The 13,368-nt window shown below is 43.6% G+C and overlaps 1 protein-coding gene across 4 annotated transcripts in view; it reads right to left on the bottom strand.

Moving 5' to 3' along the window:
* Positions 1-13,368, bottom strand: part of PDE4D (phosphodiesterase 4D) — a 596,108-nt gene that overhangs the window by 287,155 nt on the left and 295,585 nt on the right. The window contains exon 1 of one of the 4 annotated variants that reach the window (XM_060235954.1): positions 2,208-2,338. The exons of the other annotated variants lie outside the window; for them this stretch is intronic. Within the exon in view, the coding sequence (XP_060091937.1) occupies positions 2,208-2,332 (125 nt within the window). The 5' untranslated portion in view covers positions 2,333-2,338. Of the gene's footprint in view, positions 1-2,207; positions 2,339-13,368 lie in introns of those variants that run through there. 4 annotated transcript variants of the gene reach the window in all.

The raw sequence follows: 13,368 nt of genomic DNA, 5'->3' as shown, positions 1-13,368 counted from the left end.
AGAGACATATTTGAAAGTTGCTTCTCTGCCTATATTTGTCTTATGCAAAAATGTGTACCCCAAAATGAGAGGTGTTCAGTAGATAAATACATTTGGTGCAAATCTTAAAGAACAAAACTGTCCCTAGGTCCACTAACCCTCCCCTCTCGAAATAAAATGAACTTGGTAAAGATCAGTGGAGGAACTATGCATGTCTTCTAGACAACTTTCAATATACAATTCACTACCATTAGGAAATGAAACATGATGGCTTGCAAAGGTTTTGTGGTGATGTAAGTGCAAGTGTAGAAGAAAGAAACCTGGTTCCACATGCACTTGCTTTGTCCCAGTTAGACTCTGGGTGCATTCACACTGCACTAAATAATGTGCTTTACAACTGGAATTTTGCTCTGTTAGAACAGTAAAAATCCAGTTGCAAAACACATTATTTAGTGTAGTGTGAATGCACCCTATATAGCATGGGGCAATATGAAACACAGGTCCTTTATTCTGAAAATGAAGTTTAAAGTTTATAAAGCTTTGTTATTTCACATTGAAAAGCATATTTAAAAACAATGTCTATATTTAAAAGCAATGGCCCCTTTTGCCAAAAATTAATTTAGCACTTTCTTTATATCCCAGCTTATCCCACAAGTGGACTCAGGGTGGCTTACAACATAAAATCCATAAAACAATAAAAGCAATAAAACAATGGATGGCAACAATAGATAACAGAAAATTCATGCCCCCTGTCAGGTGGATATAGCTATAAGCAATGTTCCCTCTAAACTGTAGAGTCTTGTGAGCAAAAATTCTACTTTGTGAGCTACTGGCATTAAAGTTGTGAGCTACTGCATAAATGAGTGTGATCTGGGGTTATCCTTCCTGAGCTAAGACAAAAATGTGTGAGCTGCAACCTAAAAATCTGTGAGCTAGCTCACGCTAGCTTAAAGGGAACACTGGCTATAAGTAAAGAAAATGTAAACTTGAGATTTGAAACTCCTGAGCAAAACATATAGCAAACATATAGGGAGGGACGGTGGCTCAGTGGTTGAGCATCTGCTTGGGAAGCAGAAGGTCCCAGGTTCAATCCCCGGCATCTCCAAAAAAAGGGTCCGGGTAAATAGGTGTGAAAAACCTCAACTTGAGACCCTGGAGAGCCACTGCCAGTCTGAGTAGACAATACTGACTTTGATGGACCAAGGGTCTGATTCAGTATAAGGCAGCTTCATATGTTCATAAACTTCTGAGCCACAGATCTTCAGATTTAATGAGGATGTGTGTGTGTTGGGAGGAGGGCGAAAAAAAACATATTAGTGTAAAATGCATCTTTGGCAGTGCAGAGCTCATAAAACAAGCCTTTAAATGGGACATCAAGCTAACAGCACAGATGCCAAAGAAATGTTGCTATACAAATCTCTGGCAGTTCAGGGAACAAAACTCCTTACATCAGAGCATTCGAAACCGTGTTGACCACTGGACTTCCACCATCGAATAGGGTGCGGTTTTTAAACTTGTTCCTCGTTATTATGTTTGGCAGCATGATATATTACTAATTCTATCTTAGATTATTATATGCTAAAGTCCAAAGAGCTGCTTTAAGGGACTCTAACTTTGGGCATGCTCAGAAGGGTATTTGCCTTTCCCTGTTTTTGAACACAACACAAAAATCATCATTTGCTTTGTAAAGTCAGTTTTTAAAAACAGGTTAGACAGGAAATACAGTTTTTTTTAAAAAAAACCCATAGACCGGGAGAACTAATAGTAGAGTTCTAGCCATTTTCCTTTAAAACAACAGGTTAGTTTTGCTTCTTGACATTCTCCGCCCGCCCTCCCCCACCGGCACAGTGGAGAGAATAGTGTCCAAAATTACTCTTGTTTTCATTCCTTCCTGTAGTTATAGATTCCTCAGCTACTACACTCCTTTGCTTTTTTAAAAATAGGAAAGTGGGACATAAATATACTAAACTGATTATGCCTTTTGTGCCCTTGGTTTGAATTGAATTACAAGTATTGTTTGCTGAGAGCTGAATATTCTGCAATCATATCACACATTTTATCCCCTTCAAAAAAAGGTAATATTTCCAACCCAGCAAAAAGAAAAGTGAAATCCTCACTCCTTTCCTTCTCATGGCATGAAAAACATAAAGTAAACTGAAATGAAAGAAATGGAGAGGGGAAAAAAATGTTTGCAGATGCTTTACCAAAACAAAACAAAAACAAATTACCGTCTCCTTTGCTGCTTAATATCAATGGGCTTGTTAATAGCATAGGGTGATCCGTGAATGAAGGCACTTCGAAATCGAGCCACCTTCTCCAAAGTCAGGTGCTCACAGCTGGATGGCAAACTCATTTTATCCAGGTACAAGCTGTAAAAACAGCTAATAGCAAACAGGACACATTCCTAGGAAAGCTGGAAATAAGCAGCTGGGGGAGAGGAGCGGGGGAATGAATTCTGCTCAAACGTGCAGCTCAGATACAGGTTTTGCTCCTCTGCCAAGGGTCCCGATCTCTTCAGCTGGTACATTCACCCTGGTGGACTGGCAGCTGCTTGCATCCATTTGAAGTCAGTCTTGCAATCACAAAGGGATGGAGCAGATAAAATTGGAAGCTTGCAGCTCCCTGACTCTGAGAGACATAGAGCACAGCTCGATCGCCTGCAAATTCAGCCTCTAAAAACTCCCAGCAATTACTGTGCAGCAATAGGTGGCTGAGATGGACTATTTATACTCCGATGACGCTCTCCTCTGGTGAAAGAGGAATTATTCAAATTCATCAGTGCCTTGTCTTGCAAATCCACTCCCCATGTGTTTTGCAAACTCAGCATGGGCAACACATTTGTAAAAAATACAGGAAAAGATTTTTAATATGAAATGTTTCTACAAAAGCAGGTATGTATTTTTTTTAAAGGCATGCATCATCTACTTGTGTATAATACGTAAGGGGTTAGATAATTTTTAATCATCACATCTTTCAATTTTAGAAAAAATGTTAGGGAGCCAGGACAAAGCAACAGGTTTCTACCATGTACCTATGGCAAAAATAAGGTATGTAACTACCTCACAAGATATGGGCTAGAACTGGTCTAAGCAGTAGTCATGATGGTCTGTAGTAGAACAGCTAGATTTGATCCCAATAGCACCTTAGCGACTCTTGTAGCTTATACTCCAAAAATGCTGATCTCTAAAGAGCTACTGGACTTGAATCAGGCTAGAAGTGGAACATCAAAGGATGAACAGATATACTTATTTATACTTTCTCCCGGGGTGGAATTCTAGCAGGAGCTTCTTTGCATATTAGGCCACACACTCCTGATATAGCCAATCCTCCAAGAGCTTACAAGGCTCTTTTTTTAAGCTCTTGGAGGACTGACTGCATCAGGGGTATGTGGCCTAATATGCAAAGGAGCTCCTGCTAGAATTCCACCCCTGCTTTCTCCTAGGTATGCCAACCTCCAGGTGGGATCTGGGGATCCACCAGAATTGTAGCTCATCTCCTGACAACATAGATCAGTTCTCCTGGAGAAAATGGACTCTATGGCATTGCATTTCACAGAGAGCCCTGTCCTACTCAGGTTCCACCCCAGATTTCCAGGAATTTTCCAAGCTGGATCTGGCAGCCCTAACCCCCATCCCCTGCCAATGGCTGAGAGGACCTGGCAACCCTACTTTCCCCATATGTACATGAGGATCTGCTTCTGTTGTGGGATGTAAAGCAGGCCTAAGAACCTTAGCACATATGTTCTCATTCTTAGTTACAAAAATGGCAAAACTTTGCAAGGCCTTAGCTTGTTTGCCATAGGGCCTGGTAAGCAGCCTACAGGATTTTTTTTTTTAAACTCTAGTACTTTTGAGGAAAGTTCCAGAGGGCAAAAAGCCTTAAAGTTACTATGCTGATGGTTTCAACTGCTACCGTGCACACCTGCATAAAACCTCCTTTCCATCCTCTTTAGTGGCGAGCAAGCAGGAAGCACAGAGAGAGGGATGGCAAGAGGCTATATGAGCTCTAACAGCTGCTACATTCACTTACAAATTTTCAATTAATTATTTTATTTATGTACTTTAAATATTTCTATGCTGCCACTCCAGACAACTGGCTTGAGGCAGCTTACAAAGTAAAACATAACAAAAATTAACATCAAAAATCAGGAAACTATTAAAAACCCAACATTAAAAGCCCAGTCAGAGCATTAAAAAAGGAGAAAAGATCTAACAGCTTGAACATAAATATCATAAAACAGTTCTCAGACTAAAAGCAACCTGCAAAAATATTTTAAAACACCCAACCACTTAATTCAAATAAATATTTTGACTTAGCCCCTAAAAGAGATTAGGTGGGCATGAGGTAAACCTAAGAGTAGGGTTTCCTGTAGCCTAGGGGGCGGAAATCCTGTCCCTTTAATGAAGTTATGTATGGAAAAGGTCAGCTGAAACATTTCCTGACTTTAAACATAACATCACCTGGAAACAACATCCAATTAATTCTCAGTTAAACGGGCAGGTCATTTTTTTTCCTCCAGGCTACAAAGTGCCAGCACTGAAAAGGCCCTGTCTGTGGTTGCCATCCACACCTCACCTCACCTCCACTGGGGGTGGGGGATCCCCTGCTTTGGTGGGCTCCTGCAAAAACCAGAAGTGCCATCCCCAACGTGATGACACCACCCACATCACTACATCGGGGACAGCACTTCCAGTTTTACTGAAAGTTGTATAAAGTCATTTCTGGTCTCCCAGAAGTTTGCTGGAAGCCCCCCACTGGCCAGGTAAGCAGACCTGGCAACCCTATCATCTCTGCAGGTGGGGGCAGAGAGCATGACTTGTAGAGAGAATGTTAAGAGAAATGCTTGCTGCACAATAATGGAAGAAGCAGTCCTTCAAGTACCTTGGCCCCAAGCCACTTAGGACCTTGAAAGGAAGAACTAGTATCCTAAAACAGATAGGCAGCCATTGTAGATCTTTCAGCACAAGAGTCACATGATCCCTGTATCCAGCTCCTGACAATAGTCTGATTACCATATGGGACCTTTGTTCATAGGCTCCTTATAAACCAAGGTAAAGCCAGATCTACAACCATTCTCAAAGCAAAGCAGTTTAAGGATTTTGCTGAATTTGGCAGTGAGAGTGAGATGACTGCAAACATTCATAAAAATCCTAGATTTACATTCAATAAGAGTGGGGAAAGGGTGGGGTGACTCAAGAACTGCAACTTAAAAGTTTCATCTTCTGAATTTTCAAAAGTTAGCACCATGTCCGATAATGCAGATCGACTGCATTCCTCCAGCCATGAGGACCTTTCTATCGATAAACTGAACGTTCTCTCTCCCAGATTTTGTTCTGAAAAATATTATCCATGGATCTCTATTTTTGAGAATCTGCCAACTAAAATGGTTAATAATAGTAATTATAACTAACAAGGAACTGGAGAGGTACACTCTGCTGCATTTCTTCTGCTAATGAAAGCCCAGTCCCCAGTTCAGCTTCCTTCCCAGCCCCAAGTGAAACACCAGCTGTGGCTTGGAGTTCTTATCAACAACACAGTCAACTTGCAAAGAATATTCAAAGTCCATGGCTATGATAGGGGATGGGATCACTAATGAACCTCAGAGCATGACCATGTGTTGCTGAGCGTCATGTGGGGATCTGGTCTCAAGTAATCAAGTTGCAGGGCCCTAGGGCAACTGTCTTTTCAAGGGTTCAGGTAAGCAATATAGTCCAAGACAGACTAGGTTCAAACTTCAGGAGCGGTCTTAGTTGCGGGGCATCCAGTTGCTGCTGCATCCATCTCTGCTTTCCCTGGACCTGATAGCCACTGTCTGCTGTCCTCATGCCACCCCTGCCCACACCCAGGGTAATCAGGGCACACCAGGCAAAAAAATGGCCCATCAATAGCCCATCCCCTCAATGCAGACTACAGGGCTCAGGCCACCCACCCACAGTGGCAGCAGCTCACTTGCACCCCTCATTCACGGCTTGAGTCCAGTCATGGGTTTAGCTGTGGTTCACCAGACAGAAGCACTGCTGAATCAACAGAAACAGGGCATGCATGCAAGAAGGACAACTGCAGTCACTGGAAAGGCTAGGCCACTTAAGAGTATATGTCAGTCACAGCTGATTTCTGGCAACCCCATAGGGATTTCAAGGCTAGCGATTAAGCCTTCCTCTGCAAAGTCCTTGTTGGTGGTCTGCCATCCAAGCACCACCAGCTTAGAGTAGCAGGCAGCTTTTCTCCTCCCAGGATAGAGCCCTTTTTACAGTCACTTAAGCCCTGCTTTGCTGTGGCATGGTGCAGACCAAAACAGATTACAATGAAACTGGTACAGTACATCAACACAGTGTGTGGGAGGGAATCTTATCTGTGCCTGAGTTAAGGCTGGAGGGGGAGCCATGTTCGCCTGCTGCAGGGAGAATAAAGCAGGAGTCTTGGGGGATTTGGAAAGGGTAAAGGGTTTTTATTCTGAATACTTTTTCTAGAGCTGTTAAATACTATTCTTAAGATGCAGAAATGGCTCTATTCCATGAAAACATAATAAAAACTCTGCTTCATGTGCCCCCAAGCTCTTATAGTTGTGTGTAAGGGGGTTTTTTTTGTAACAAAAGCCCAGCAGGAATTCATTTGCATATTAGGCTACATCCCCTGATGCCAAGGCAGCCAGAACTGTGTTTCTGTGTGTTCCTGCTCAGAAGACGAAGGCAACCACCTATTTTTACCCTGCCTTTCTCTCTGAATCAGAGTCTCAGAGCGGCTCACAATCTCCTTTCTCTTCTTCTCCCACAACAGACACCCTGTGAAGTAGGGGACACTGAGAGCACTCTCACAGAGAAGCTGCCCTTTCAAGGACAGCTCTGCTAGAGCTATGGCTGACTCAAGGCCATTCCAGCAGCCACAAGTGGAGGAGTGGGGAATCGAACCCAGTTCTCCCAGGTAAGAGTCTGCACACTTAACCACTACACCAAACTGGCTCTCAAGCCAGAAAAAATCCTGGCTGTGCGCATGCTTAATGGGGAGGAAGAAGACTGGATTTACACCCCGCCCTCCACTCTGAATATGAGTCTCAGAGAGGCTCACAATCTCTTTTATCTTCTCTTCCCACAACAGACACCCTGTGAAGTGGGTGGGGCCGAGAGGACTATCACAGAAGCTGCCCTTTCAAGGACAGCCTCTGCCAGAGCTATGGCTGACCCAAGGCCATTCCAACAGTTGCAAGTGGAGGAGTGGGGAATCAAACCCGGTTCCTCCCAAATAAGAGTCCGCACACTTAACCACTATATCAAACTGGAGAAGGGCTTGCTTCTCAGTAAGTCTGCACAGGTAGAAGGGGAGGAATCTATTCTTCAGCAGTATGGTGGGGAGGGTTGTTATTTTCTACTTTGGCATCTTTTCTGTGTCTCTGCAGGTTTAGGTAGAAGGGTGGTGTTATTTTGCAATGTGAACAACAGTTCACATTTTAATCCAGTCCATCAAGGCCCCCTTATCTGGCACAACAGCCTTAAGAGTTAAGTTTAGGGTTGAATTTAATGACTGGGCCAAAGTAAACTTTGAACTGTGTATTGGGAAGTGGGAGAGGTATTTGTGAATTTCCTGCATTGTGCAGGCGATTGGACTAGATGACCCTGGAGGTCCCTTCCAACTCTATGATTCTATGAACCTGAGTCTCCCCAGCTGAAGCCCAATGCTAAGGATCCTTATCCTCTAGCATTTCACAACAGGAGCACATTTATAGCAATCCTTTTTTCTGACCAAAGACCACTTCCTGAGCCTCTCCATAGGATGTTGCTAAAGGCTGTATTCCTATATTCTAGAACAGTGCTGTTAAAAACTAAGCAAGCATGAGTTATTTTGATAAAAAGATTTGTTAGACAAACAAAATTTGACCTCTTAGTGGTTAAGAATGAACTTGACAAGTGTGAAAATGGCACCCTGTGTACTGTCTTAAGACTGGTGCCAAAATAAACAGGATTCTTGCAGCACCTCAAAAACTAGAAAATGTTCAATCTAGCACAAGCAGAGAACCTACAAGGACTCGGGGAAGATCTCATCTCCCTCTTTCTTTCCACTGAAAGCCCCTATAATTGTTCCTAGGACTGGCAACCAGTTGGAGATTTACCTGGGGGAGGGGCTGACCAGTGACATGATGGCATCACTTCTGTTGAAACCCATCCTCATTTACCATAGAGTTTTGACTGAACATTAGAGCATCACTGCCACTTCTGGCCATGCTGGAAACCAATGGGCCAGAAAATAAAACTAGCTAGTATTTAATTTAGAGAAGCTAATTACAGCGATGAAAGAAAACCATTTAGATTTAAAGTTAGTGCAAAAAGGAAATGAATATCAGCCTCAAATTTACATTCAAAATAAGGGAAAAGTCCACAGCTTATTTTCATATACTTTCTTCATTGTATGTAGTATGTCTGGGCTTTTCACATTATTCCCCAAAGGATATATAAATGGCAAATGCTTCTGGTTGCCCCCCCTCTCCAGTACAGAATTTTAGGTTAGTTCAAAGGATGCTGCAAATGATCAAAATCACTTCCACCCAAAGTGGACAAATTGAGATTGTCTAATGCTCAGCAATGTCAACAAGGGATGGGTGCCTGAGCAGGCTCGTGCACTGATGTTCCTATTTGGTTAGCAAGGAACTGTTAAGCCGAATAGCAATAGGATATGGGACTGTTTGTGATGGAAAATCAGAACAGAGATTGTAAGCTCAGGTCTCCTGAACAGACTGTGGTGAGGTAAGCCTTCCAAGCACCTGTTCCTGTACCACAGGAATGAGGAAGTTTACTCGGTAAACCTGGAGGCTCTTCCCTCTAGACCTCAGCAAGGCTCCTCTTCCTTGATTCCCCCACTTGTCTCTCAGGGTAACTCCGCCATCGGGAACCCGGTTCTAAGAGGCTTGAATTAGTCCAAGGGTTTCCACCTGGCTCCTCTCTCTTTTGGGTCATTTAAAGACCAAAGCACTGATTTAGAGTCTCTGTCTCTTTTTTTATTATTTATTTATTTCAAAAATAGCATGTATAAAGTACTTCTTCATCCAAAGGGTGTTTAACACATGGAATTCACTGCCACAGGAGGTGGTGGTGGCTACAAGCATAGACAGCTTCAAGAGGGGAATAGAAAAGCATATGGAGCAGAGGTTCATCAGCAGTTATTAGCCACAGCTTATTATTGGAACTCTCTGTCTGCGGCAGTGATGCTCTGTATTCTTGGTGCTTGGGGGGGGGGGGGCACAGTGGGAGGGGTTCTAGTGTCCTGGCCCCACTGGTGGACCTCCTGATGGCACTTGGGTTTTTTGGCCACTGTGTGACACAGAGTGTTGGACTGGATGAGCCATTGGCCTGATCCAACATGGCTTTTCTTATGTTCTTATGACAATACAATCCTTTCACTGTGAGGGATCATGTAAAAACAGAAAATGTAGTATTTAAGGTAAGGTTGAAATGTATTTAAATGTAGGTTTCACTGAATTAAATGCAGTGTTAAGAGAGCTGACTTTGTTTAGTGACAATAAGTGCAAGATATTTACCACAAAAAGTCCATAAGAATATATGCTGCTGTTTTGTAGCAAATTGTAGCAAATGCAATTTGATAAATGAGAAATCCTTCTCCCAGAATAGTCCTGTACTTTCATCAACTGGTTTCCAGATGACTACATGACCTTTTGGTGACTAAAGGGAACTTCTACATTCAGAGGCAATAAACCTCTGAATAACAGTACCAGGAGGCAACCTTAGAGGAAAACCTTGGCCTCTCTTATGCAGACTCTTATCTGGGAGAACCGGGTTTGATTCCCCACTCCTCCACTTACACCTGCTGAGTCTCTGATTCAAAGAGAAGGGTGGGGTATAAAGCTGCAATTCTTCTTCTTCTCTGCCCTGTTGTTGGCCCTCCAGAGCAACTGGCTGACCAGTGTGTGGAACAGAGCACTGGACTAATGGACCACCAGTCTGATCCAGTTGGGCTCTTTTTATATCCTCAGAATCCAAAATGCCATCAGGTTTAAATATAATTGGTTTGAAAATAATGGATGTTGTTGGTGCTTTAGCATACTGAAAGGCAAAGAATTCAGGGGAATTCAGGGAGGTGTGTTCACTGCACAACTTGGAAGATCTACCTTGGATGTGTGCTTTCCTCAGAAATGGACGCAGCTGTTCAAGCTTGCCTGATTGTGCCAAAGCAGGCACAGGCAGTGTCATGCAAAGCACTTACATGTCATGTTCAGCACACCCTTAATAGAACACAGTGTCAAGCTTGGTCTGCTCAGTTCCTTGTAATAGCCATTTTAGCCATTCGGTTGTGACTAATATAATTGAATAACAGGTCAACAGCATTCTTCATCAAGGCAAGGCAATAGCTGTACTATAAAAAGAAACATATTGGGTTGTATCCTGCGAACATTTCCAGTAATTGTTGTATTTTCCCCCAGTGGAAGGAGATTTCCATTTGCCCATGGCTCCTTCAGCCAGAGAAAACACCAGTATCTGAAACGTTCTATAGGATCCTACCCACTATGGTTAATCACAAGGAAAATGATATATAACAGGGGTGGCCAACGGTAGCTCTCCAGATGTTTTTTTGCCTACAACTCCCATCAGCCCGAGCCAGCATGGCCAATGGCTGGGGCTCATGGGAGTTGTAGACAAAAAACATCTGAAGAGCTACCGTTAGCCACCCCTGATATATAAGATATAGTTATGATAGGTCTCTCTGGGAGGTTTTAAGTGCCTGTTTGGTATTTGATGTCACTGCTTCCTTCTCAGTTTGGGATAAAAAGTATCTCAATGGTCTAGCATGCATCTTTGATTAAAATGTTTAAAATGTTCTATTGTTTATGTTTATTTACAAATTTTTATTAACATCCTTTCTTCCTGCCACTGGAACCCAAGGAGCAAGGTTGTGACAAGCACAACCGAACTCGAAAGGGAATTCTGGCCATCATATTTAAAAGGACTGCATGCCTTTTAAATGCCTTCTCTTCATTGAAAATAATGGAGGATGCGGGCATCTTCTTTTGGGGCTCACAGAATTGGATCCCATGGTCCATTGAAGAAAGGCATCAGAAACTATGCTTAAAATTTGGTGCCTTTGCCTCAAAAACCATCCCTAGAGCCCCAGATACCCATAGATCAATTCCCCATTATACCCTGTGACGGAACCGGCCCGATTCTGCCTTCAGACCCGGTCCCGTCAACTCCCTATTGAGTCGCCAACTCCTGGAGTTGACGGGACCGGGTCTGAAGGCAGAATCGGGCCGGTTCCGTCACATTTGGCGGCAGCGGTGGGATAAGAACAAACAGAGAACTTGATTGGCCAGGCATTTTTTTTTTAAGTTGGCATTTTGAATTTGAAGCAACCCAGAGGAAGCAACAGAGGTTTTGTTTTATTTTTGGGTCAACTGGAGTAGGGAAAGTTTAGTTTAGTTAGCATGGAGCGTGCCAAGAGATGGGACATCCTGAAGATGACAAAGCCACAGCTCCAGGAAGAGTGTGCAAAGCAAAATCTGGAGTGTGACAACATGACAGTAGAAGATATGCAGGACCTCCTGTTGGAGCATAATGAGCATGCAGGGGCACCTGCAGAAGTGCACCCCGCCCAGTCAGAAGCAACCTTACGGCTACAATTGGAACTGGAGAGAATGCGTATCGAGGCGGACCGAGACCGCAGACGGGAGGAAAGAGAGAGGGATGAAAGACAGGCAGAGTTCACAGCTGGCCCTCAAAGAGAGAGGTTGTGAGTCTGTGGGCTCCTGACTGTGGGAGAGGCCTACTCAAGAGGAGGAGGACCCCAGGCAGTCAGACCGGGTAAGTAATTCACAAGGTAGACCAAGTTTACACCAGGGACGAGAGGATGCGTTTAAATCCACCTTTTATTTGCTCTTCTTGTTGCTGATCAGGTGCTGTGCTAAACTTTTACATGTAACTGTTTTTGTTTTTATTTTTCTTTCTCTTCTTATTAAACATTTTTACTGTTTTGAATGCTGGCAGTCAAACTCTGTACCACATAGATCCCAACCGCTTAGACCACGCTGCTTTATGAAGGGGGTCCCGGGGAAGGCATGCAGTTGGATAAGGTGCCAATCCTCCAGGGGTTCCCCGAAGAAGTGCTGTGGTCTCTGTGATACCCAAGTACAGGGTGGCAGAGGACCTTGAGGCCTGGCCTCATAGCTGGAGAGGGGGATTGGGAGTCCTGTTCCTCTCAATCTGAACCCCTAGACTGAGCAGGTGGTGGCAGAGAGCCCAAGTGGCCGGAGGAGAAATAGCTCCCTCCAGGAGTTGGCGGGACCGGGTCTGAAGGCAGAATCGGGCCGGTTCCGTCACATACCCTATGGGGACCACTCTCCATAGGGTATAAAGGAGTGCCCAGGGGATATCCTCCCCTGCTTTCTGATAACCCTGAAGTGGGGGAAGGGCCTACAAACCAGGGGATCCCCTGCCCCCTACTGTGGAGTGATAACACTATGCAACATTTTAAAAGCCTCTAAAACCCTCTTGAATAGTTCAGTTTTATTTGGTGTTAGCTAACCTCACTTCCTAAGGGAGGCCGGTTCATAAAACAAAGGCAGCCACCAAGAAAGCACACAAGCAGACAGGCTAACCACACCTTTGGAGGGGGGCACAGCACAAGTTACCACATGTGCACATACTGGAAAACAAAATTCAAGTCCATTAAGATCAACAAAGTTTCGTTCAAGGTATAACCTTTCATGTGCACACACACTTCACATTGGGAGTCAGACTTTCAGATATACCAACCCCAGGGCATGAAGAGTTTCAAAGTAAGAACCAGTCACTTAAATTGGATGCAGAAACATACAAATGGCGTAGGAATGCCAAATCCAACATGGGAAGTTCCTGGAGATTTGAGGGGTAGAACTTGGTGAGAGCAGAGTTTGGGGAAGAGAAGGACTTCCTCAGCATACAGCTCATCTTTCAAAGCAGCCATTTTCTGTAGAGAAACCAATCTCTGTAGTCTGGAAATCAGTTGTAGTTCTGGGACATCTCCAGGCCCCAGCTGGAGGCTGGCAACTGTAAAGTGGCAAGCAATGAAGAGCTCACAAAATGAGCACACAAGCAGCCACATTCTGTCCCAAAAAGTTTTTGAGCATAAATCATGAGTCACAACTAGCAGCCTTGCACAGGGCAGTTGCTTCAGACAATGTTAAAATCAACCAAGAAGTTCATGTTCAACCCACTGCTGCTATTATGTATTAGGTTACCCATTAACATGCATGTGTAGCCATATTGCCACAGCTTCACAACAGAACAATCATGTTTATTCATTTTCCTAGGTGAATATCATGTGTGAATATCAACAGTCGTTACTATGTTTAGAATGTCTGGATGATAGCACAAATGTTGCTCACTGAATAGGCAAAATACAGACATTTTA

This window comes from Heteronotia binoei, chromosome 4 (genome assembly GCF_032191835.1).
Source record: "Heteronotia binoei isolate CCM8104 ecotype False Entrance Well chromosome 4, APGP_CSIRO_Hbin_v1, whole genome shotgun sequence".
Taxonomy (NCBI): domain Eukaryota; kingdom Metazoa; phylum Chordata; class Lepidosauria; order Squamata; family Gekkonidae; genus Heteronotia; species Heteronotia binoei.
Note: the sequence above shows the minus strand (reverse complement) of the source record. Positions and strands in the feature narration are given on the sequence as shown.